The 26,984-nt window shown below is 39.8% G+C and overlaps 1 protein-coding gene across 5 annotated transcripts in view; it reads left to right on the forward strand.

The window, feature by feature from the left end:
• Window positions 1-26,984, forward strand: part of LOC123511854 (protein tincar-like) — a 310,085-nt gene that overhangs the window by 208,055 nt on the left and 75,046 nt on the right. For all 5 annotated transcript variants that reach the window (XR_006676963.1, XM_045267904.1, XM_045267905.1 and 2 more), the window contains exon 2: window positions 6,152-6,320. Coding sequence is in view for 4 of the 5 variants with exons in the window: in XM_045267904.1 (XP_045123839.1) it covers window positions 6,152-6,320 (169 nt within the window). In the remaining variant the exon portion in view is untranslated. The remainder of the gene's footprint in view (window positions 1-6,151; window positions 6,321-26,984) is intronic.

Consider the following 26,984-nt stretch of genomic DNA (forward strand, 5'->3'; position numbering starts at 1 on the left):
TCTCTCTCTTCCTCTCTTTCTCTCTCTCTCTCCTTCCTCCTCCTCCTCCTCCTCCCTCTCTCTTTCCTCTCCCTCCCCACTCCCTCTCCTTTTTGTCCCTCTCCCTTCCTCACTCCCTCTCCCTCTCTTCCCCTCCTTCACTTTCCCTAATAAAGACGAAGAGCTACAGCGACTTGTATTTCGAGCCACCAGATGCTCTCTCTCTCTCTCTCTCTCTCTCTCTCTCTCTCTCTCTCTCTCTCTCTCTCTCTCTCTCTCTCTCTCTCTCTCTCTCTCTCTCTCTCTCTCTCTCTCTCTCTCTCTCTCTCTCTCTCTCTCTCTCTCTCTCTCTCTCTCTCTCTCTCTCTCTCTCTCTCTCTCTCTCTCTCTCTCTCTCTCTCTCTCTCTCTCTCTCTCTCTTGCATGTATTTAGTTTCATCTCATACTAATTCTTCTTCCTCTTCTTACCTCTCTTCTTGTATATTTCCTTTTCCCTTCCTTTCTGTTTCTTCTATACATTCATCCTCTGTTCTTCTTTATTCTTCTTTAAATATATTCGTATGTCTTTCCTCTCATACCTTCTGATTCTCGTGTTTCCTCCTTCCCCCTTTTTTGCCCCAGTTACTCTCTTCTCTTTCCCTTTTATTTCACACTAAAAGTACTTCCACATGTGTTAAATCTACGCTTTATTTATTCTTCCTAACTGGGTAACCTTCCCTTCCCCTGACATGCCTTTCCTTCTCCTTCCTGTCCTGCTCTTCTTATTTCTCATTCATTGTTGCATTATATATCACATTCCTTGGGTTATCTATTTATTTTATTTTTCTCATCTATTTATTGTTCATTGTATTGCACACTCCTATATTTAAGCATTTTTATTGTTATCTGACTGAATGATATCCTCTTTTCATCTATCTTTATCAAATTTAAATGTGTAGAGTTGGTGGGAGGGAAGCACAAGTTGATGCAGAGGAACATATGTTTTCCTACTACATCACATTTAAATCATACTTGACTTACTTGACTTCCTTCTTTTATCCCTTTAACTGACAAACTCTGGAACTCCATGCCTGCTTCTGTGTTCCCTCTTGCCTGTGACTTAACTCCTTCAGAAAGCAGGGATCAAGATACTTAACATCGTAATTTTGAACCTGCTTTCTGTCTCACGGGAATGGCAGCGTTAGTGAGTCTTTTCTTCCCAGCTGTGTTGCTCTTGGCCAGTCTTGCTTACATAAAAAATTACGAGTACTATTTTTTTTCCTTTTTCACATTCAGTACCACCACATGTTGTTCATCACCATGTTTCTTCACGTCCCTGTCAGTGGATAGCGTCTTTTTCCTATCCACCTTCATTCCTGTTATTCTTCACCTTTTCTTCATATATCACACTTAACTACCACTTCTTCACACTCTCAGTACAACCACATGTCGTAAATCGCCCGCCCCGCCGAGCCAGAGTCACAGGGGTAGCGTCCTCCTCCCTTGTAACATTCCCCCCTTAGCAGCTCACATTTCCCCTTCATTCACCCTCCTTTCCGCCACAGGATCCCATTGGTGAGGCCTAAGACACCGCTGGGCCGCCCGTCTTGACAGGGGAATCTCGTAATGGGGAGAAAAACTGTTTTAATTTACTCTAAGACCTTCCCGCAGCCTCGTCCTCTTCCTGCGGCCACTGTAGGCAAGTCAGACCGCCGCTGATGCCTCGAGGAGCATTGACCTTTTGTCTTGTGTTGTCTTTGGGAGTAATTGGATTGGGAGTGTGTTCTTTTTTCCGGTGAGTCTGTGTATGTATGTGTGTGTGTGTGTGTGTGTGTGTGTGTGTGTGTGTGTGTGTGTGTGTGTGTGTGTGTGTGTGGAGGCAGGGTGAGGGCTGGCAGTTGTGGGTACGTCTATGGCTGTGTTTGTTTCTTTGTGTGTGTGTGTGTGTGTGTGTGTGTGTGTGTGTGTGTGTGTGTGTGTGTGTGTGTGTGTGTGTGTGTTTGTTTTGACGCCAGCATCTCTCTCTCTCTCTCTCTCTCTCTCTCTCTCTCTCTCTCTCTCTCTCTCTCTCTCTCTCTCTCTCTCTCTCTCTCTGTAAACATTATGACGTGGGTTTTATGTCCGTGGTGTTGAATTTGTAATGGTTCATGGCGAGAGAGAGAGAGAGAGAGAGAGAGCATTCAGACATTATCAAGACATATCCAAATTGAGGAATCACATAGAGCTCTGAGAAACCATACAGACTCTCTCTCTCTCTCTCTCTCTCTCTCTCTCTCTCTCTCTCTCTCTCTCTCTCTCTCTCATTCCCCCGATCAATACCACGTAGTTATCTCATTTTCTTTAATTTAACCTAATTATACACAAGCTTACCAGTCGCTATCATTATCCTTCACTCTGCTGATAGCCATCCTAATAAGCCCTACAGAATCCTTACATCCTATGCCTTCCCTAGAACTGATATTGGTAGGATGAGGAAAGAGAAACAGTTACCACCACCACCACCACCACCACCACCACCACCACCACCACCACCACCACCACCAGCATCGCCTTCTGCAGGGGGAGAAAAGGACTTTGCAATAATTCGTAGAGAGAAACAGCGTGCGTGGCCTGGACGGGTAGCGACAGGGAAGTTTCTCAGAGGCGTTGTACCTGAGACGTGGACTTTACGAGACGGGGAAGAAGGAAGGAAGGAAGGAGGCGGAGAGGTAGAGAGAAGACGAGAGGGTAGCAAAGGAGGGAGAGATTATGAGTGATAGACGGAGGAGGAAGGAAGAAAGGAGCTGTGGAGGGAGAAAAGACGATGGAGAAGAGAGTTTGAGAAGTTGATGGGCACAGAAAGAAGGAATGGGAGAAGGAATGTAGAGATAGAGATGGAAGGGAGGAGAAGAGGGAGTGTGTGAGAGGTAAATGGAGCGAGAAAGGAGGGAGTAGTGGTCTGAACGGGAGAGGGAGAAAGGGAGAAGAGTAAGAGGTAAAGGAGATGAGGGGAGGAAGGATGAAGAAGCAAGAAGAAAGGAAATGTAGAAACAACAGCATGACAAAAAAAGAATCATGAAGACAGAAAGAACTAGAGACAAAATAAGGAAGAAAGAGGAAGTGAAAAATTGGAAAGTTGAGAAAAACGTGAAAATATAAATGAGAAACAAACAGCAGCAGACATTTTGCCCCTTTCCTCACTGTGTATGACGACTTATCGAGAGAAATATAAGGAAAAGAGGAAAAAAAAGAAAGGTAGAAACAAAAAAGCAAAAGGAGAAAGAGAGAGATAGAGAAAGAATAGGAGACATCAGGAGAGGAAGGAAGGGAGAGAGAGAGAGAGAGAGAGAGAGAGAGACAGACAGACAGACAGACAGACAAACAGACAGAGAGAAAGAAAGAGGCCGGTGTGAGAAAAGAAAGATAAAAGGCGAATGGGAAACAGGAAAAAGAAAGAGAGAGAGAGAGATAAACAAGTAAACGGTGAATGACAAAAGAAAAGGAGGAAAGGGTGAAGTAGAGAGGAACGCACCAGAGAGAGAGAGAGAGAGAGAAGGAAGAGGAACTAGGATGTGGGATGTTGGGCTGGGATATATGAGGCGACCCTTGTATATTGGGGAATCGCGTGCCGAGGGAAGAAACGGGCGCCGCGAACTGCCTCCCTCATGTTTTAAAAGTCCAAGGATCGGTTTTTGCCCTTTTTTTCTCTTTGTGTGTGCGTGCGTGTCTTGCGTACTCTGTGTGTGTGTGTGTGTGTGTGTGTTGTAGGGAAAGGTAGATATATGTAGGATGACACATATACTAAGAGAGAGAGAGAGAGAGACTGGCCAAAGGAAACTCGCAATTTAATTTACACTGAAGGTTCGTACAAGCATCCGAATCAGGTGAACCATTCTTTCCCCTTACGTGCGAAGCTTCAAAACCTGAGAGAGAGAGAGAGAGAGAGAGAGAGAGAGAGAGAGAGAGAGAGAGAGAGAGAGAGAGAGAGAGAGAGAGAGAGAGAGAGAGAGAGACGCGTGCGTACTCCCAAGTGCCAATATCTGTCTTGTGTAGCTACGTGTATGTTTGCGTGTGTGTGGTGTGTGTGTGTGTGTGTGTGTGTGTGTGTGTGTGTGTGTGTGTGTGTGTGTGTGTGCATGTGCGTGTGTCCCTGTAAATTTATAATGAAAGCAGAGTCATGCACAGTACCAACCCCACCCACTACCGCACAACTTCATGCACACCGAAGGAATAAAGTAAGAAATAAAAAAACATAAATAAAAAAAACACTGAATACTAACATCACAACTCACTCGGAGGAAATAAAATAGAAATAAAAACTTGATACTCTGGTCATGAAATATTTCAAACCCACACCTGGAGCGCCATTTTTATCCAACTAATTCACATGGCATCGACCACATGAACCTGAAACACTCCTATGGCAGCCAGGGGAAGGAGGAGGAGGAGGAGGAGGAGGAGGAGGAGGAAGAAGGAATACGGAAGAAGAAGAAGAAGAAGAAGAAGAGGAGGCAACAGTAGTATGGTGAAGGAAGAAGAGAAAGTAGAGCAAGCAACAGTATCGAGGAGGAAGAGGAGGAGGAGAGAAAGAGGAGAAATATGGAAGAGAAGTAATGAAGCGAAAGAAGAGGAGGAAGAAAAGGAGTAGAGAAATATGGAACTAAAAGAGGAGGGAAAGAGGAAGACGAGGAGACAAATTCAAAACTGAAAGAGAAGAGGAAGATGAGTAAGAAGAAAATGAAATAGGAAAAGGATAAAGAAATGGAAAAAATAAAAGTAAAAAAGGAGGAGAAGGAGAAAATTGTGGAACTGAAAGAGAAGGAGAACGAAAAAAGAAGAAGAGGAGAGAAATAGAAAGGACAAATAAGAGGAGGAGGAAGAGGAAGGAGGAGGAGGAGAAATATGTAGACGTGAAAGTGAAAGAAGGGGAGAAGAAAGATGTTGACTGATTAATTGAGATTGGTTGATTGAAATTTGTCTCGTATTTGAGATGAATAAGGAAGGAAAAAGGGGGAGAAGGAGGAGGAGAAGGAGGAGGAGGAGGAGGAGGAGGAGGAGGAGGAGAGAAAGAGGGAAAAAAGGAGAAAAGAAAGATAAAAGTACATAAACAAGAATGAAAAAAAACAAGAGCCACCAATAACAGAAATAGTAGTAGTAGTAGTAGTAGTAGTAGTAGCAGAAGCAGCAGAAGCAGTAGCAACAGCAGCAGAGGCAATAGAAGGGCAACAACAACAAGAGGAGGACGAGAGAAAGGAGAAATAAATGTTTAAATATAAATGAATGTAGTGAATACCAAAGGCTCACGAGGGAGACTGCAAGAAAAAAAAAGAGGAAGAGGAAGTACAGGAGTAGGAAGAGGAAGAGAAAATATAGATTAATCGACACGAGAGAGAGAAAGAGAGAGAGAGAGAGAGATGGAAGTGAAAGTGAGTGAATTGGCTGCGCACCTTTAAGAAAAAATAAATGTTTGCTTGATACTGTTTACGCTGCGCTGTTGACGGAGTGGTGTGTGGCAGGTGGGCTCAATAAATTCACCATTGCAGCGGCACAGGTGAGCAGATTCGGTCCATGCAGGTGTGTCACGTGATGAGGGTCGGCCAGGTGTCACGGAGCTGGTCTGCGTGGTGAGTGTGATGGGAAAAGGATTGATAGATTTTATAGGCGTGATGTGAAATTGTTATTAGATTTATTCATTCATTTATTTATTTTTATTTTTAGGTGTGAGTATCTTTTCGTGAGGTATCATTTATGTTATTTTTTTTTCTGGGCTTATGGTTTCTCTCTCTCTCTCTCTCTCTCTCTCTCTCTCTCTCTCTCTCTCTCTCTCTCTCTCTCTCTCTCTCTCTCTCTCTCTCTCTCTCTCTCTCTCTCTCTCTCTCTCTCTCTCTCTCTCTCTCTCTCTCTCTCTCTCTCTCAATTTATTTAATTTGAAACGTAATAAAACTATACAAGTGCCTCCCAAATTCTGTGTCTTTCCCAATCTATTCTAATCTCTCTCTCTCTCTCTCTCTCTCTCTCTCTCTCTCTCTCTCTCTCTCTCTCTCTCTCTCTCTCTCTCTCTCTCTCTCTCTCTCTCTCTCTCTCTCTCTCTCTCTCTCTCTCTCTCTCTCTCTCTCTCTCTCTCTCTCTCTCTCTCTCTCTCTCTCTCTCTCTCAACTCTCCATATACTAACAAACAATATAAAGTTACTAACCTTCTTCTGCCTCTCCTTCAGCGTCGGTGTGGCTGCCATCTGAACAGCCTCGGCAGCCTGGGTTACTGCGTGGTGGTGCTGGGACTCACTACCTACGTGATCGCCACCGAAGCGCAGCAGTTCCTCAAGTACCTGAACCTCCCATGGCCCCGCCACAGCCTCCCCAACCTCGAACTCAACGTCCATATCGGTACGTCGAATTTGGAGCTCTCTCTCTCTCTCTCTCTCTCTCTCTCTCTCTCTCTCTCTCTCTCTCTCTCTCTCTCTCTCTCTCTCTCTCTCTCTCTCTCTCTCTCTCTCTCTCTCTCTCTCTCTCTCTCTCTCTCTCTCTCTCTCTCTCTCTCTCTCTCTCTCTCTCTCTCTCTCTCTCTCTCTCTCTCTCTCTCTCTCTCTCTCTCTCTCTCTCTCTCTCTCTCTCTCTCTCTCTCTCTCTCTCTCTCTCTCTCTCTCTCTCTCTCTCTCTCTCTCTCTCTCTCTCTTCTCTCTTTAGCAGGATCTCTCTCTCTCTCACTTCAGTTTCTCTTTCTCTCTCTCCTCTCTCGGTTCTCCTCCTCCTCGTCTTCTTCCTACTCTCCTCTCTTCTCTCTCTCCAACAGGTTCAGGAAACACGCCCCTATCAGTTTCTGCCTCTTCTCTCTCTCTTTCTCCCTCTCCCTTCTTCGTTTCCTCCCTTCCTCCCTTCTCCCCTCAAAATCAATAACGTTTTCTGGCTCAGTTTGGCCCTAAAATCAATAACGTTTCATGTTCATTATATTAATTCACCCCAAAATTTCGTCACACATGGACACTCGCAACTTTTATACCTATTTTGTATTTTATTCTTGCCAACTTCTCTCCCATTCCTTGTTTCTCCAGTCTTGTCCAGATGGCTTGTTTTGTCACACACCCAGTCGCACAACTTCTGGACATGTGAAGTATCTGTCTTGAAAACTTTCCTTATTCATCGCCAGTGTGTCCAGTTGTCCAGATTATCATGTCGTTCCTTCCTTTATTGGTTTTATGTTATTTGGTGCTCTGATATCGTATAAGGACTGTGTATTTTCAATGGCCACGCGGATTGTTAGTCGAGTTCTGATCATTTTTGTCAACTAATGATGAAGAATAACTAAATTTTTACTAGCCATCTTTGGAAACCTCGATAATTTAACCTAACCTAACCTAACTTGATAACCTAACCTAACTTAACTACCACTTCTACCACTAGAGACTACAATCTTCACTAGCACTCTTGGAAATCTAACGTAACCTAACCTAACCTAACCTAACCATCATTGTTACCATTAGAGCCAGTAATAGTTGTTAATCCATCGCTAGACTCACCCTTACAAACTTTATTATTACCATTACCATTAGTATATAGGGCCAGTTAGGTTAGGATAGGTTAGATTAGGTTAGGTTGAGATAAGACGCCAGACCAGTCAAGATTACTTTTCCTTGTTCACTCTTATTTATATCAGAGTTAGTTTATAGCCAGGGAGGTTATTTGATCCTGATATTGGCTATGGATGCGTGAAAATGCCCCTCCAAAGTTCTTATTTATATGTAAAACTTGGCCAACTCCACACCGCCGGCTGGAGAGGCGAAGCAAATACTTGTAAACTTGCACCATTCCGGGAGTCTTATAAGTAAACTAAAGTAAATTGCGACGCTAGGAAGTACATGTTTTATCACGACTTGTCATCTTGTAGCTTTTCCTCCAGTACCTCCTTCCAGTATTAAGCTCGCAGTACGTTTTCCTCCTTTTTTCCTCCATTTTTTTTCCTTCAGGGAGCAACGCACGACATCCTTTTTCCTTAGTATTTTTTCCTCCTCTCCAGTCTTCCTTTTTTTAAGACTCAAAGCGTGTCTGTACTCGTGTGAAGAAGAAAAACTTGGCTTCCTTCTTAAGCGTAAAATTTTGCAGGGACGTAGTGTGTGTGTGTGTGTGTGTGTGTGTGTGTGTGTGTGTGTGTGTGTGTGTGTGTGCAGGGAACTTTTTAAAGCTCAGTAATAAGTGTTAAGCAGGTTGAATTATGGAGCGGAATGTTCTCCCGTGATGGCGCCAGGTGAAGCCTCTGCCCAAGTAATGAAATAATTAGACAGTACTGCCCCATAACCTCCCTCACCCCCCCCCCACTCCATCTCCCTGTCCTCCTTCCCTCGTGTCCCTTACTTCACTTCCCTTCCTCTCTTTTTCTTTCTGTCCACTTCTGCTCCTTCCTTCCTTCCTTCCTCCTCCTCTTCCTCTTCCGTTGCGTCTTCTGGTAATTCTCTTTGCTTTCCTCCTCTCTTCTCTCTTTTCTCCTCTCATTCCTTACTTCCGTGCTCCTTTTTTAATTATTCCACGTATCCTTTACTATTTCTTTCGATTTTTATTCATTTTTTTTCTTTTCTTGCTTTCTGAATTGTGTGTTTATGCTAAATTGCTATTATATATATTTTTTTTCAGTCTTCTATTTCCTTTATTTCTTGTTTTCCCCTTATTCATCACTCTCTGTATTTTCTCCTTTCCTCGCATAGCTTTCCTTCCCACTTTCTTGATTTTTTAACTTTATTACTTATTCCTTATCGTGTTTCATTCCCATTTCTCCTCTGTTTTTCTTCATCTGCATCAGGTGAGGGCAAACTACGGCCTGCCATAGGAATTCATGCGCCCCGACAAATGTTAGTGAATTGGAAAGAGCAAGTGAATAAACAATGCCAAAATAGTATTGTGAGCATTTCATTTTCTTCCCTCAAGTGTGCATATGAGTGTGAGAATGCCTTTTTTTTTTTTTTGAAGCCTTTTATTGTGTGTTTCAAGTATTAATGATTTTGGGTTGATAAGAGTATGCGGCCCTGTAAGATTGTGATTTTCTTTAGTGTGGCCTTAGTATTGAAAAGTTTGCCCACCCCTGATTTACTTACTTCCTTCTTTTATCTCTTCTTCCTTTGTTTCTTACATCACTCAGTGGGTAATTGGGTTTTTTTTAGGTTTTCTGTTTCTATTTTTTTGTTTTTTCTGTCTGTCTTTCTGTTACTTCCCTTTTTTTCATTATTTTTTTTAATCTTCTCCGCCTTTTGTTCCTTCTCAATGTGTCCTTCCATTTTTTTCTCTCTCTTATTAGTCGTGTTGTTGCACCATTCCTTCCACACACACACACACACACACACACACACACACGGTGATTGGGTCTGACTTTCTCTCACTTGTTTGTTCTCTCTACTAAATTGGAAGAATGAGGAAAGTCCACGAAGGCACAAACCAAACAAGAATCCAAATTGATCTTCGTATTCTTGACTCCCACTCGCTCTCTCTCTCCCTCTCTCCCCTTTTCTCTCTCTCTCTCTCTCTCTCTCTCTCTCTCTCTCTCTCTCTCTCTCTCTCTCTCTCTCTCTCTCTCTCTCTCTCTCTCTCTCTCTCTCTCTCTCTCTCTCTCTCTCTCTCTCTCTCTCTCTCTCTCTCTCTCTCTCTCTCTCTCTCTCTCAACGGAATGGTAATGAGCTGCCTCTCTTTTGCTTTCTTTTTTCTCTCCCTCAGGTGTTGTTTATGTAAATGCGGAGGTAAGAGAAAAAGAGAGAGAGAGAAAGAGAGAGACAGACAGAGACAGAGACATATACACAGTAAGACAGGTAGACAAAGACAGAAAAGAGTTATTTTTCTCTTGCCGTGAATCGATTATGGGTCATTTTAGCGGTTTAGACGAAAAGAAATGAAAATTAGTGAAAAATTACAAACTCTTTAACTTTGAACGCTTCTGATTTTCCTCGAGCATTAGGGAATTGTTTGGTTGTGGATTAGAATACAATGTCAAAAGATACCATTGATAGAAAAATGATTTGACATTTAATGAAAGCAACCAGTACAAATTCTAAAGTGTTTGTTATTATTTTTCCTGCTTAGTTGAATAGTGTGGTTAAGCAGATAGTATTATTGTTAGTAGATAAAGGATTAAAGTGTCTGGAAGCGGTATTTACATTGATATGCCTCACAAATCCATGAACCTTTTTCATTGAAGTATCAAATGGTAGTATTAAAGAAAATATGAACACCGCTACGTGAAGAATAATTTGTAATGATGTAAATATAAACCCTCCTGAATTTCGTGTTTTTTTTTTTTTTTATTATTAAATGTCAGTGATTTTACAGCCACTCTCATGTCGCAGAGGTCCGTGAGAGGTTTATTTCACTTCTTCAATGCAAAATATAAAAGAGAAACACATGCGAGTAAAGTGCAGAAAATTTTAAGAGCAAGTTTGTTAGCCATCCTCACCAAGCGACGCTCAGCCTACATTGTGTCTGAGAGGTGAAGCGAAGCGCGGCGCGGGAGGTTCCTGGCGTGAAGAAGGCTGGAGAGGCTTGAGGTAGTACCATAAGTGTTGGACGAGAGGTGCAGCTGAAAACTGTAAAGATAAATGGATACGTTTGTCTCTTGTACTTGTCTGGGGGATGAAAAAGAGGAACCCGTCTGCCTTGGAAATGTTTTGTTAAGTTCTGAGTACCAGGTGACGCATACAGTAACTAATGTAATGTACTGGGTGTGTGTCTCCACTTTACACAGGGCGAAAAGAGGAGCTGTGTGGCTTGGAAGTTGTAATATTTAGTTGAATTTTGAGCGCTAGGAGATGGATAAACTTACCTAATATAATATTCTGGCTGGGAAGGCTGAAAAATTACTCGGTGTTGCGGTGAATATATACTCTGAAACTTTAAATATGAAAAAGTTAATGTGGTATCATTGAAATGAGAGACTGTCTTAAAACTCAGAATGTTTCCTTGAATTGTGAACATATCAGTGACGTAATGCTACAAAGAGAAGGTTTTGTCTTGAAACTACATATACATCGTGAAATTGTGAATACTTGATAATTCGCTAGTGGATGTGAAATTCTAAATGACGAGCCTCTGTGTGGAAATTTGGATTATCGTTTTGAGTTTTTACAACCTAGTGATGGAACTTAGTGAAAAGGAAGGTTGTAATGACGTAACGTTTAATGATCTTCCTGGATGTAAGAATTTATGAGATCTTAATTGACAAGATTTATGGTGCACTGTTCAGCTTTGTGTCTTCAAAAGAAAAATAATAATAAATACTCGTTGATTTTTTTATACAATGGTGACTGAATGTTGAAAAAGGGAGGTTATATCTTCAAAATAAAAATTAAAGATACCTTCGGGAATGTTAAACCCAGAACATTGTGTCTTCAAACAGAAAAAATGAATAAATTCTCCTTGATATTCCTTATACAATAGTGAGTGAACATTGAAAGAGGGAGGTTGTGTCTTGAGAGTAAAAATACTTTCGGGAGCTCTGAACCCTGCAAGGCCTTAATGGATAGGAAGACTAATGGTGCTGTGTCGAGGCGAGGAACTGTGCTGAAAACTAAAAGTACTTCAATTTTGAACTCAGGTGACGGTAGGAGGCTTAATGGACAGGAAGACAGGTGGATTATGATCATGCTTATACCTGTCTTGGCGTGGCTCAGGTGGTGAAGGAGAGGAGCGTATGCAAAGCTGCTTAACTAAGGCGCTTATTTTCCTGTCAGTGGTCTTATATTTACTGGACGCCGAGCTGAAGGTGACATCCACTGCCTACCACACTTCACCTTGTCTTGTCTTCCCTACCTTACCATGCCTTGTCTTGTCCTGTCACTGTATCTCATCTTACCTTATCTCTCCTCACGTTGCCTATCTTATCTAATTTTACCCCTCTTTGTCTTTATGTTTACCTTACCTTACTTTGCTCTGCCACTTTCATATCTTAACTTATTTAACCTTACCTTGTCTTTCTACTGTCTTATTTTACCTTATCCTTCTCTTACCACTGTCTTTTCCTACCTTACCGTACTTCACCTTACCCTAACAATATCTTATTTTACCTTATTTTACTTTATCTTGCCCTACCATTGCCTTATTTTAATTTTACTATACCGTACCGTACCTTACCTTACCTACCTTACCGTACCGTACCTTACCTTACCTAAACTTACCTTACCTCACCTTACTGTATCTTGTCTTACCATCTTTTGCTTCATCTTGACTTAATTCCAACACTTTTTCTTTCTTATACTTTGCTTTCCTTTACCTTACATTCAACACTTTACCTCACCTTAGCTTACCTTACCTGTTACTTGTTCTTTTGCTATTTATCTGCGGAAAATCTCTCTGAGGTTGAACTGGAGAGGATTACCAGCACATAGCAGGACGTAGGGAAGACATAGGGATATAGGGAAGAAAAATGGATGGAGGTGCTGTATTTCATGCTGTATCCAGTTTGGCCAGTGTTGAAAGAGTAGTGGGGTTCGAATTCTTGTCAGAGAAGGTTTATTTCTGGTAAGATTGCCTGCTATCAGTTCAGCCAGGCTCTAAAATAAATATTGGTCAGTCGTTAACGGAGAAACGTAGAGTTGGTAGAGAAAGGAGCTGGCAGTGTTAGGCAGTGTTCATGATAGAGTACGACAGGTTTTTTTTTTTTTCCATTTTTAACATCCTTCCTGCAAGTTCTCGTGTTTTCCTTTATTGCTAACGGCTTTAAGACATCTACTTCTGAGCTCCAGCCACCTCTTAGCATTGCACTGACTAAGACATTGCTGTATCTACTTCTACTCTTTTACCTTCCTGTCTTTCTTTATATGTCGATGTTTATAAGGATTCCATTGCCTTTAGTGCTGAGAATTGATACATCTCGCAGTGAAAGACTTAAAGGAAAGTAAAATCAGTGCAGGTGAGTACGGCAGGTTAATTGACTTGTGGCTGCACCTGTGTGTCGCTGAGCCTACATGAGCTGGATATCCTCGCTGATTCCTAGCTGATTGGAGACTAGTTAGCAGTACACGTGTGCCTCAAATACATAGTTTATAGTGAATGCTCAACTATTGCAACACTGTGAGGCCCAAACTGATCCGTCAAACTTTTGTGCACGCGCTCAATTAAATAGGTATTAATGTTATTTTTCTATGCATATATGAATTGTATATGACCTGGATAACAAAAAATTTACCGCCGTCACTGTGCTGGAATTACAAACACCACAGCGGCGCGACGCAAGTTAAATACGAGCCGCGTGTGCTCGGCTTATGATCGCCAATAAATCCCACCTGGCCGCCACCCGCAAAGGTAATGGCCCGGCGCCCCTTCAGCCAGCCAACCCTGTGTGGGACATTTTTGCCCTTCTATGCCCTCCCCTTAGGACATTTTTGCCTTTTTTTCTCCCTGGACTCATTCACCGTTTGCGTTTTGCTTCGTGGACAGTTTCCCTCTAATATGACACCTTGGACTGTTTCTTTGCTGTTATTCTTTTCCTTTGATTTTCCTCCGTGGATGTTTCTTCACTCTTGGGCTTTTCTCAAAAGATATATCCTCTCGTGTTCTTTCCCTTGGACATTTTCACAAGGGACCTTTTTTCGGACATATTTTCCTTTGTCTTTCTTTACATACACATTTTTTTTTTTTTCCAGTATTCAACCAAGGACATTTTTCTCTCCAGACTTTTTTTCACATTCTTCCCCTCGGCGTATTCTCGGTAGACACTTTCCCTGCGGACATTTCTCGGGAAAGAGGAGGAAGGTCGATCTGTATAGAAAGAGAAATAGGTTAGGGTGATACACTGATAGACACTGGGATGGAAGGTAATTGGAGTCAAGGATTTAAAGTATTTGTGACGAAATCGATCCTGTAGTGAGAGTTATGGTGTGGGAGAGATAAGATAATAAGTATCAATTAATAGAAGAGAGATAATATGAAATTGATAGGAAAAATATATTGATAGATACATGGATTTATAAAAGGTTTTGTAGAGAAAGGAATAGATTTATGTAGAGATTTGTTTTGAGTGTAAAAGCTGATAAAAGAGATAATTAGTATAAAATAGACAGTGTAGAGATAGAGATAAAGTCATAAACCGGTAGATACAGGGATTTATACAGATAGTTTGAGTGTTTATAGTGTTATGGTAGTGAAATAGATCAAAATATATAGCATGAGAACTGACATAAAAGAGAGACGACTTGAAATAGATTGGACAATATGATATACAGATAGAGTAGGTATTTATAGACAGTAAGATAGGTATAGAGATGATTTGATAGTGAAATAGACTTACTAATTGGGCTTAAAAACTGGCAAATGAGATAGGATGGCACACTAAAAGGTATAGGAATTTGTGTTTATTTGTGTATCCATCTATCTCCATTTACCTGTCTAGTTATTTATATATCTATTTATCTATCTGCTTGTCTACATACTTTTCTATTAATCTATCTATCAATCCAAATCTTCATTAGCAAATTAATCCGCCTATTCAGCTGTCTATTGATCTATTTGTGTAACTATCTATCCATCTATCTAGTGAAATAGGCAGTTTAGTTACATATAGATGGTTTGATAGTGAAGTAGACTGTTACGTATTGGGTATGAAGACTGGGAAATGAGATAGGATGACACACTAATAGGTACAGGAATTAATAAACAGTTTTGTGCCGAAATAAGTAGTTTGGTTATAAATAGACAGTAGTTTGGTTATAAATAGTGAAAGTGACAGTTATCTAATGAGTGTGAAGGCTTTACAGATATAGATAATTTGAGAAGGATGGTAGATAATTTGAAAGGGATAGAATGATATACTAATAGGTACAGAAAACAGGTAGTTTATTATACGAGTAGATTAGTAGTGAAATAGACATAAGTAATATATTCGAAGACTGGTGAAAGAGGTAGATAATTTGAAAGAGATAGGATGATACACCAATAGATGCAGAAAATAGCTAGTTTAATTGTATATACGAGTAAATGGGTAATGAAACAGACATGGGTAATAAGTTCGAAGACTGGCAAAAGAGATAGATAATTTAAAAGATAATACACTAATAGACACAGGAACGAATAGACAGCTCTGCAGCGCGATAGATAGTTTAGAGTCAGGAATACAAGCACGCTGCCAGGTGTTCACTTAATTAATGCAGATGTGTGCCTGACTTTTTTTGTAATTAATTGACGCGTTCCTGTGAGAAAAAAGTTAATGTAATGGCTGATTTTTTTTTCCCCCCATCTGATGCTGACTGCCTGGCGCGGGTAAAGGGAAGGAGTGAAGGTAAAGATAACCTTGTTGGGGAAAAAAAAAAGTAAGAAAAAAAGGATAATGAATAGAAAAAAATGGCCATTGTAGCAAATGAAAATAAAAACAAATGTATATTAAGAAGGCAAAATTGAAAATAACAAAAAGTGACTTGGTGTACTTGTATTTCTTGCGTATAGGATTCATGGAAAGGAAGTTATTTTAAAAGACAATTGATAAAAAAAGGAGGATTGAAATATGTACATAGTATTAATTGAGTCATTTACAAACGCGATGCGAACATGTTTGAAATCATATAAAACAAGGAAGGCTATCACGAAATTGCGTCATTTATTTCATTATTGTTATTATTGTTTTTTTTTATTATTGATTTATTATCATTGATATTTATGTTGTTCTAGTTAGTTAGTAGTAGTAGTAGTAGTAGTAGTAGTAGTAGTAGTAGTAGTAGCAGCAGCAGCAGTGATAGTGGTAGTAATAGTAGTAGTAGTGGTAATAGCAGTACATTATTTTATTTCATTTATCGTCTTTTATTTTTTCATCTTTTTTTTCTTCTTTTCTTCTTCTTCTTCTTCTTCTTCTTCTTCTTCTTCTTCTTCTTCTTTTCTTTTTCTTCATTATCATCGCCATTACATCATATTATTGCTATTTTTATTGTTATATTATTATTTTTGTTATTATTAATAATATATTATTATTATTATTATTATTATTATTATTATTATTATTATTATTATTATTATTATCATCATCATCATCATTATTATTACTATTACTATTATCGTCTTTGTTGTTCTTGTTGTTATTGTCATTAATGTTCATGTTATTATTTTTGTTGTGATGAAGGTGGTTTACGTGACCGTGTTATCATCGTCATCATCATCATCATTATACAAAAGAAAATATATATACATTCCTTCTCTAGCCTGGATACAAAATGAATGAAAAGAAGAAAGAGGCACCACCACTACCACCACCACCACCACTACAACCACCATAACCACCACTACCACCACCACCACCACCACCACCACGATCCCATTTCACACCCAAACTTTCCATCACATTCTGCTCCTTTCACTCCCGCGCTGGTGTATCCCTTCACTTTACCACCGCATCATTTTATTTACCGTTCCGGGAGGTGAGGGGGGCCTGAACAAAATTAATCCGGATGCCAAAAATAGGAGGGGAGGCATGGCATGGGGAGGGAGGGTAGCAAAGCCCGCCAAATGCCGCCTGAATAGTTAGCCTGATGAGCAGGGTGAAAAAGGGGAATTACCGTAGCCGAGCTGTGCAGGGCTGATCGACGGTGTTTTGTTATGCATATCAGCGAGTCCGAAGCGTGAATAGAGAACGCATTTAGTTAGTAATGAACAAGCAATGCCCAGTGAGAGAACGTCCGCAGAGATTTATATATTTATTTCCTTTCATTCCCTCACTTTTTTTTTATCAACTAATTTATTTCTTCGCTCACTTTATAATCCAGAACTTTACGTACATGTTGCATTATCTTAATTACCTGTAGTGTATCTAGCTCGGTGACCTTCTTGACCCCTTCATGAGCAGCAGTGATTCGTGACGGCATTATGAGGTCACGAGGTTCAAGTTGATGTGCTAATTTGTAACAATCTTCTCTCTGTGCAGCTTTCGTCATCTTCAAGTTATGATCTATCTACTGAAGCATTTAATTATATGGGCTTAGATGGCTGGCTTTGCCCTTGATAATGTGCGTATTATTCGGGCCAGCTGAGAATTTTTGGATTGTGGTGAGGTTGAGATTCCATGTTTACTTCCGTGGTTATAGCAAGAATAGAGGAAAGAAGAACAGGAAATGCATACAAAAGTGGGAACCGATACAATGTCCTCAATCTCCACACTGAAATACATCCTGGTGTAGTCTGCAGGGTTTTTTTTTTTTTTTTAGTTTAGGTTGAGGCGCCAATTGTTCACCCTGCCCTAATGCACGTCTTTAGTTGGGTGAATCGATAAGCCGTGCCTGGTCCACCCCTCCAGCCACGCATGCAATTGGTCATCGTTTGAGGAGAATGAATTTGATTGGTAGTCTCTAGATGGAAGGGGCGTGTCTGATCCATCATCTGAATGGCTTGCGGTGTGGGGTGCCTGCTGGGGAAGGAGACGAAGTGGTGTGAAAGAAGAGAAAGTGTTCTGTACCCAACTAACACCCGCTGCTCGACCACCATCGCTCACACAGGGAAGTGGAGGTATTGTGTATTGTGCGACCTTCCATATGACCTTAGCAGACGCAGAGAAGGTCAGTCTGGCCTTCAGGGAGTTCAGCACTGCAGGTTTCTGACAGGCAGTGTTCGTAGTGAAGCTTGCTCTGAAGATGAAGTTTGAAGGCACATTGTCCAAACTCCTGCTTCCTAAGTTTGCGATTCTGTTGGCGGTGGTTGGCTCAGGACAGCACGAGGGTGTTCCGCGCCTGCCACTCAGAATCCAGATGGCCTCTTACAGCTTATAGAATCTCTTGTAACGCAGAAACTAAACTCAACGTTACTTGTCAACGTTACTTCATTCCTTTCTTGTAGTTTTCTTTTTAGTAATTTATATAAATCGATGTTTGCATCTCCTGGACAGAAAATGAACTAAGCTACTGTAACCATGGGAACTGAACTGAATCCTTCTCTCCTTCTCTCGAGTGTTTTTTTTTTTTATGTTTTTGAGGTACGCTTTTGTAACTCAGAAACTGAACTACATATAACTACTCTTAACCTTACCAATTGAACCTGACATCCACTTTTTTTTCATTCTTTTCCTGTATTTTCCACTTCGCGGCACTTAGAGCTTATTAAGATGGCGTTTTGTGACTCAGACACTAGACTATTAACTACTGTAGCCTTAATAACTGAACATGCCAACATTTTTCCTTCTCCCTAGGGTGTCTTTTTAGGAGTCTCATTATGAAACAACATTTTTTCTATTCATTTTTTCCCCCTTAAACGGGCTCCTTAGTGCGTTAACAAATAAAAATTCAGGAAGGTTAATAGACAAGAAGAAAAAATAAAGAAAGCTTGTTGTGTTCAAGGACGCGGTAATTGGTGAGGGGAAGGACGGAGAACGCTTATATTTAGACCACGCTCTCGACCTTGAATACTGTTGGTAAAGGAGGAAAAATATAAAGTCGACCTCCTTTAGGTTTAAAGTTCATGATAGATAGACAGATAGACAGACATAGTGTTCGTAGTATGTAGATGTTCTTCGTTCTAAACACCTTAAAAACAACGTTCTTGATTTTCATTGATGTTATTATGATGGTTAAGGAAGGGAAATACAAAATTAATAGGTAGTGTAGATATTCTTCCTTTAAAACAACCTAAAAAAACGTTATTTAGACAACGTTCCTTACCTAGACTGATGTTAGTTGAGAATGAGGAATACAAACGACCTTCTTCATGTGTAAGTTACGTGACAGATAAATAAATAGACTGATATGATGTTCTTGATATGGGGTATAGATGTTCTTCGTTCAAAACATCCTTAAAACATTATCTAGAAAACGTTCTTGACCTTGAATAATGTTACTTAAGAATGAGGAATACGAATTTGACCTCCTTTAAGTATGAGAGTGTAAGTTTCGTGATAGAGAGATAGATAGCCAGACATGGTGTTCTTGATATGAAGTATAGATGTTCTTCGTTTAAAACATCCTAAAATTTAATTCAGATCACCTTGACCTTGAATAATGTTAGTCAGAAGGAGGGGAAATACAAACTCGACCTCTTAGATAGATAAATGGACATGTGATCTTGATATGTGGGATAAATGTTCTACGCTCAATACATTCTTTCTGTTTGTGGGTGTGGTTTGTGGTGTGAGTGAGGTGGTTCAGGTGTGAGAACTGCTGAACGAATTTGTGGCAGTAAACGAGCAGCACTTCAGTCACTAAAAATGGAAGTAACGAAATAATGAACATATCTCAGTTTACCTTACGTTTCTTTCAGTGTTGTTTGCTTAAAAGAAAATAACGGAATACTAAGAATAGGAAGCAAATAAATTACGAAAATACCAGAGTTTACAGTACGTTTTCTTTTTTTTTTTATTGGTATTTGCTTAAAAAAAAAAACGGAGTGCAGAAAGTGAAATATAAAACTCAAATATGTAAAGAAAAATAAACTGGAAATTCTTTACGGCTATTTTCTATTTAGCTGCTGAAATTTGCCATGAAAGAAATAGAATCTAAAAATATTGTATTAAAAGTATAATGCTTGTTTTCCATTATGTTGTATGCTTAAAAGAAGAAAAGGGAGTATAAAAAGAAGGTAGATAATGAACAAAAAATTTATAACGTTTTAATATTTGGCTACTAATGTTTAACTGAAGAAAGAGCCTGAAAATAAACAAAAATACGTAATAGCAGAGAAGTAACTCAGCATCCAATTATACATCTGTCACGAGGGTTTTTTGATCCACTGGTCTTCGTGGTGGTGAGTCAAAGATCATAAACATCGCAGTGTAATCACCTGCTGACACCGAGAGTCCTATCACGCTAACCTGGATGGACCTCATTAAGATCCATCAAAGTGTATATATGTTATGGTCACTCTAAAGTTTGTTATGAGCTGTAACCGAGCCACCAGTCATTCGTTCACAGCCCTGTTTCCTGAGTGAAGTTAACATAAACACAGCTAGGTTTATCGCTGTATTAACCCCCCTTCAGTACTATGACGTGTTTTCGTATTCATTCCAGTTACTATTTAGTGATTTTATACAGCTTCAGAAACTTATGTGGGGATTAAGATAGTGAAGACTGTGTCCATTAACCTTCTGACCTCCATAGACTCTTTCTAATGTAAAATAAAATCATACCCAAAATACGTGGTAAAAATGCGTCCCAGTACTGAAGGGGTTAAGTGCATTTAAACTAACATAATGCAAGTCTACATGTTTGCTTGCCTTGCCACCCCTGGGAAAACTGTGTGTGAGAGTCTGTGAACGCTTAACACTAGTGACTTGGCTACAGCCCCTCACAAACAACATATAGACTACAACATATAGATATAGACTTACAGATGGATAGTTTGATAGACAACCAGCTAGACAGATAGACAGGTAGATAAACTTATAGGTAGATAAGTAGATAAATAGGTAAGTTGATAGAAAGATGGATAAATAAACAAACAGATTGATAGATGGATAGTTTGATAGACGACCAGTTAGACAGATAGACAGGTAGATAAGTTTATAGGCAGATAAGTAGATAAATAGGTAAGTAGATAGAAAGATGGATGAATACACAAACAGATAGATAGATACACAACCAGATAAAAAGACAGCTAAATAGATGATTATTGATTTACTGATAGAGACTTGAATTGATGGATAAACTAATAAAAAAAAGTATATAGAGAGGCAAATAGATGAATAAACAGATATATAGATAACTAGACATACACATAGATAGATACATAGACAAATAGATTGATAAATGGATAAACAAACAGACACAAAGACCGATAAATAGATAGATATAGATAGATAAACAGAACAGACATTGATATAGATGTATGAGACATGAAAACAGATCAAAGGAACAGAAAAGCGGAAAGTAATATACAAGTGTCAAAAACAGAGAGAGAGAGAGAGAGAGAGAGAGAGAGAGAGAGAGAGAGAGAGAGAGAGAAAGAGAGAGAAAGTAATGATAAACTCCGAAAGACCATCAGAAGCAGTTGAGACGCTAGACAGGAGAGACGAAGGCAACGTGTAAAAGTTTGATAGAAGGAACTGGAGGGAGGGAGATGTCACTCTGTCTGACGTTGCATCTCAGAATGTGAAACCCAATGCTCGCGTGGCCCGTAAGAAAACGAGATTACTGAGAAGACTTCGTGCTTGACTTGAAGATGTAGAGAGAGAGAGACGTACAAAAATAAGCTCGAATCCTGCAGGGAGGTTAATACTCTTTTTTTTTTTTTTTTTTTTATTCTCGTCCTGGTCAAAAAGTAAAAAAAAAAAAAAAAAAGCCAGACAGTATAATCTTATTGTTAAACCCAAGAGAACTCAAGCAAGCATCCTCAGACTTATATCCAATTCAATACATACTAATTAAATTTGTTTATAAGCCTGTATTCAGAAACGCTTTGTTCTCTCTCTCTCTCTCTCTCTCTCTCTCTCTCTCTCTCTCTCTCTCTCTCTCTCTCTCTCTCTCTCTCTCTCTCTCTCTCTCTCTCTACACAAGGATGATTAACCGTGTTCTCAAGAGTATTTTTCCTTTTAATAACGAAGAAATCTTGTTAATCTATCACAAATCCATAAAAACGCATGTCTTATCAGCTGGAGCTTTTTCAATGTAGTGGTAGAAGTGTTAATCTATCTCTAGAACCACGAAAAAACAAAATTCCTTATAAACGTACGTCACTTCAGCTGGAGCCTTTCGATTGTAGTGGTAATGTTAGTTTATCTCTAGAACCACAAAAAAAAAAATTCGTTATAAACGCACGTCACTTCAACTGGAGCTTTTTGAATGTAGAAGTAGTGTTAATCTATCTCTTGAACTACGAAAATAGAACAAAAAATAAGCTTCCTTACAAACGCATGTCACTTCAGCTGGTTGTTTTTTTAAGTCAATGGAGATGCAGCGCCGATGTTTCAGAATGTAGTCCTTAGTGAGTGTGACTGTGATGGGGATGAAACGTATAGGATTTACCACAACACTATACCATTTGCTATTATTACCTGACTATTTTCAAACATTAACTATTGCTATGCTATTAGACGCATTACTGTTGGAACATCGTACTAGCGCTGTATCATTCAGTCAGACCTGCTTCTGCATTTCCATCTCATTATGACCTGAACTCATTTAAGACGGAGGTTTCAAGACACTTATCGTATTCTTTTGGCTAACTCTCTCGAACCTGCTTGAGAACTTGCATATAAGTGAGCCCTTTTCTTTTTCCTTTTTTTTTTTTTTTTGCATAATTGTTTTTGTTCCCCCTTAAATAAAAAAAGACATTACTATTTGCAACATTATTAACTATCCTTCAGTATCGTACCATGACGCGTTTCCATATTCATTTTGCTTACTGTTTGGTAATATTTGGTAATTTTTTACAGTTTCAGAAACTTATGTGGTGTCTAAATAGTGAAGACTGTGGCTATTAATCTTCTTACTCACATAGACCCTACCTAATGTCAATAAAATGGTCTAACAGTACATAAATATCAAGGTAAAAATGTGTCCCAGTACCGAAGCTGTTAAACATTATCATATCACCCATACACCAAGACTATATCATTACCAAACTCCATCTGTCATTCAATCTTCCAACATTTCCCACACTACATCGCATCGTATCCTATTAGTGTCCAGCGGTAATTGAACTCCATGTAATAAAGAAAGCCCCATCGGAAGGACACCCATTCATGCCGCGTGGTGCCTGCCTGCCGTCCCGCGTGTTTCCTGGCTGGCACTCAATGGGAGCCTTGATGTAGCAGTGGCCGGGTCGTGTTTTGGTAACAGTCCAGATGGGTTTATTGAGCTTAACTGTGCGGGAGCGATGTAAAGGTCATGGTTCAGTGAACTGTTCGCTGTCTCTTATTTTTCTCTATTTGTTTGTGTTTTTGTGTGCGTCTGTGTTAGTGTTTGTGTCTGTCTCTTGTCTGCTTATGGTTTAGTCTATCTGTCTGTCTGTCTGTTTCTCTCTCTCTCTCTCTCTCTCTCTCTCTCTCTCTCTCTCTCTCTCTCTCTCTCTCTCTCTCTCTCTCTCTCTCTCTCTCTCTCTCTCTCTCTCTCTCTCTCTCTCTCTCTCATCAGGTATAAAGATAACTACTCAAATTATTCCTTTCTTTATTCTATTTTCAAAACTTTAAGATTGTTTGCAAATTTTTTTTTTTGTATGATTATTTATTCATTTACATATTCATTTACTATCTGTTTATTTACCTATTAATCATTTACTTATCTCTATTTATTTACTTATACATTGATTTACTCATATATTTGTTAATTTATATATTTATATACTCGAATATGAACTTATTGTACTTAAAAATATCATCAGATTCAGCCGCACACAAAATTCCTGAGCACATAATCCTGGTCTTTGAGAGAGAGAGAGAGAGAGAGAGAGAGAGAGAGAGAGAGAGAGAGAGAGAGAGAGAGGGGGGGGAGGAAGAGAGCATGAGGAAGGGTGAACTAGAGAAATTAAACCAGAGAGACAGTTTTGAATCATTTATTAAAGTCATAAATAGATAAAAAGAAAAATACCGAAGCCATACACGTACTTTTTAATTATGTTTGTTCTATTCAGCTGTAATTACAGGAACGCGCGTGCTGGCCGGCGCTGGTTCGTGGGCTGGAGGGGATGTGCATGATGAGGGGGAGAGGGGCTAGGCGAGGAAATGTATAATGCTGACGTGAGTTGTAATACGAGTCACGTGATTGATGCAAGGCTGACGTGCGGAAGACTTGCATACGAGGCCACGGGTAAGAGGACATCACGTGCTCCTCCTGCTCATGTGTTATTCACTGGGGGTGATTTGAATAACAAGAGGAGAGACAAACTTGCCCTCCACAAGCGTTTGGTACTCTTAAGCTAACCTAACTTTACCCAGTTTAATGTAACTCACTTTAACCTAACCTACCATAACATACATTCAACTTTACCAACTAAATCAATTCCAATCTACCATAACATAATATAGAGCAGATTAACTTAACCCAACCTTTTATAACCAAATCCAACCTAACATAACATAATACAATTTAACCTAACTCAATGCAACCCAATGTAACTCGCTAACTTACCATAACATAATCTAAACGAATTCAATCCAGATCAATGTAAACATAATCACACCTTGTCTAACTTAACCCAAGCTAGTGTAACTCATTCTAACCTAACTTAACAAAATCAAAATTTATTTAACTTAATCTAACTCAATCTAATGAAATAGCGTAATAATCAGTACCCTACGTATACTGATCAAACTTAACCTGATGTAACGTAACCTTGCTATCTTCCACCGTTATTTTCATGTTAACTAATCTGATTTTACTAATTGCATGTCTTCTATCCTCCTTAGGCCTCGCTGCACAAAACCTTTTCGTCTCACAACCTATTCTGTCCACCTCTTTAATGCAAGAAGTAACCATTACTGTCACTCATTCATTCCTTTCTCTGGTAAATTTGGAAGTCCCCAGCTGCTTCTATATTTTCACCTTCCTGTGACTTGAATTCTTTCAATATGGAGATTTTAAGATACTTCTATATTTTTTTTGCTCCCTCAGTAGGCTTTTTTTCTTATTGCAGTTTTGTTTTCCTTCCTCCTACATAAAAAGATAACCCAACCTAACCTAACAACCAAACCTAACCGAATCGAGGCTAAATTGAAGCACAGCGCATAAAATAAACGCTAAACAGACAAAGTTTTCGGTGTATGAGTATGTATATATGTATGTTTGTATTTCTTTATAGTCTCTCTCTCTCTCTCTCTCTCTCTCTCTCTCTCTCTCTCTCTCTCTCTCTCTCTCTCTCTCTCTCTCTCTCTCTCTCTCTCTCTCTCATTATTCCGGGCATTTCAGGAGTCAGGGAAGCATCAGCACAGTCTTCATCAAGTGCACAAGTATTTGCATGTCTCGCTCCGCTATTCTTACCACAACACGAACAGAACCCACGTCAAACAGAGAGCGCGCTGGGCGTAACACATCTCCGGTTGTTGTAACGTAATATCATCATAATCTTTCCTCCCCGCGCTTGTAATTAAATGTTATCGTTGTTGTTTTATCCTTATTTTTTTGTTTCGCGCTTCAGAAAATTTAACTTTCGCTTGGTGTTTAATTTCGTCGGAGGAAAATGCGCGCGTAAACAATGCTTCAATCTAGGGATAAAGAGTAATCTGGGAATTTTCTCTATTCTTTGGGCCGTTTAAAGCATTGGTAAAATATTCACCCAAATTGCTTGTATCACAGGATTATACGTACCGTCGTGAAATTACGCTTTTTATATATATCTAATAGCTCCAATTAGTATCGAACTCGTTATACATTGAAAAGGATGATTATTTTTTTTTTCTTTCTTGTCTCGTATTTCTTTCTATTAAATGCCAAAATAATTCAACAGTGTACCTTTGTATCGCGTTAACTGGCACGTGTTTGGTGTGTCATTTCGGGTTTTGTTTAATTTTCTTCTTGTGTTAAAAAAAAAAAAAAACGATATATGTAAAATGTAGGGGTATGCTCTCTCTCTCTCTCTCTCTCTCTCTCTCTCTCTCTCTCTCTCTCTCTCTCTCTCTCTCTCTCTCTCTCTCTCTCTCTCTCTCTCTCTCTCTCTCTCTCTCTCTCTCTCTCTCTCTCTCTCTCTCTCTCTCTCTCTCTCTCTCTCTCTCTCTCGTTCCATTAGCATATCGTTCATTTCTTCCCCTCAGTTTTTATTTCTTGCAGTTTGTTTTTCTTACATTGCAATACGTTTCATCTTCACTTCATGTCAGTCTTGTCGTTCTCCTCATCCTTTAAAATTCGAAATATTATTCAAACTCAGCGTAAGGGAAATGCAGTAACACATAATTCAACGTGAGCGAAATGGAAATACAATAATACCACAAGACTTATGAGAAGAAGAAAAAAAAGAAAGATTTATCTCCGTTAACCGTATCTCTCAACACTCGGCCATTTTTACCTTTTTAGGGAGGCCATTTATCAAGGTTGTTTTTAGTCCTTGAGCACCACTGACTCACACACACACACACACACACACACACACACACACACACACACACACACACACACACACACACACACACACACACATGTTCCCTCCTCCTTTGATGTTCTTTCCCTCACGTCTGCCAGTTATCACACACACACACACACACACACACACACACACACACACACATACGGCTTACGTGATTATCGTCTTTGTTGTGACGACGAGGTGTGTTTAAAGATGTATCTCATTACTGCCTGAAATGTGTGTGTGTGTGTGTGGGTGGGTGTAGGTGTGTCCGTGTGTGTCAGTTTCCTGGTCTGTCTCTATTTGTCTGTTACCTTACTATTTTAAAGAACCTAATTTAAAGGATACTTAGAAAAATATAACATGAGTATTCTCTATCACATTAAAACTCCAACATTACAAGCGTTTCAGTTGAATACTTCCTGAAACTTCATTAACTTCAGCAACAGGAGCATCATGCATTGAGTCTTGGCATACACTGTCCTACTCTCGCCCTTTCGGCTTTATCTGGATGTTTGCAGTTCAACTCCTCGCATAGAACACAGAAAATTCAGAATCTTTCTTTCCATGAGCTGATCTCAAAGCCTCGTGAAGCAACCCATCTCTAATTTTGATTCCTTTACCTGTTCTCTATTCTGCCCTATTACTCTACTCCCCACCATACTACACGTTCCTTTCTCACCCTTGCTTCTCCCTTCCTTTTTCCCTTGCCTGCTCTTTTTCTTGGCATCCTACTCCAGACATCTCAATCCATTGCTTTCTTTTCCACTTTCCTCTCACTCTTCCTCGTTCTCTTCTACTTTCTGCCATCCCCACTGCCCTGATCCCTGCTGCCCTGTTTCCCTTATACCCTTCCGCCCCCGCTCCCTTACACCACCAACCACGAAACAAAACGACACGATCACAATCCATATGGAAACGTTCCGCTGCCCCTGCAGGCGGTAGGTCTTCCTAATCTACTTCCCCAGGTGGCTGGAGGCTCGTGAGTGACGGTTTAAACCCTCCCTAAGGGGTTCTAAGGTTACCTCAATTTACCATGGGTTGGATCAGGCGGCACCGCTGGGATGCCCCGAGGCGGGATCGGGAGAGTGTTGTGCGTGTCGACCCTTCCATTGCAGCATGCTGAGTACT

Source organism: Portunus trituberculatus, chromosome 32 (assembly GCF_017591435.1).
Source record: "Portunus trituberculatus isolate SZX2019 chromosome 32, ASM1759143v1, whole genome shotgun sequence".
NCBI lineage: Eukaryota > Metazoa > Arthropoda > Malacostraca > Decapoda > Portunidae > Portunus > Portunus trituberculatus.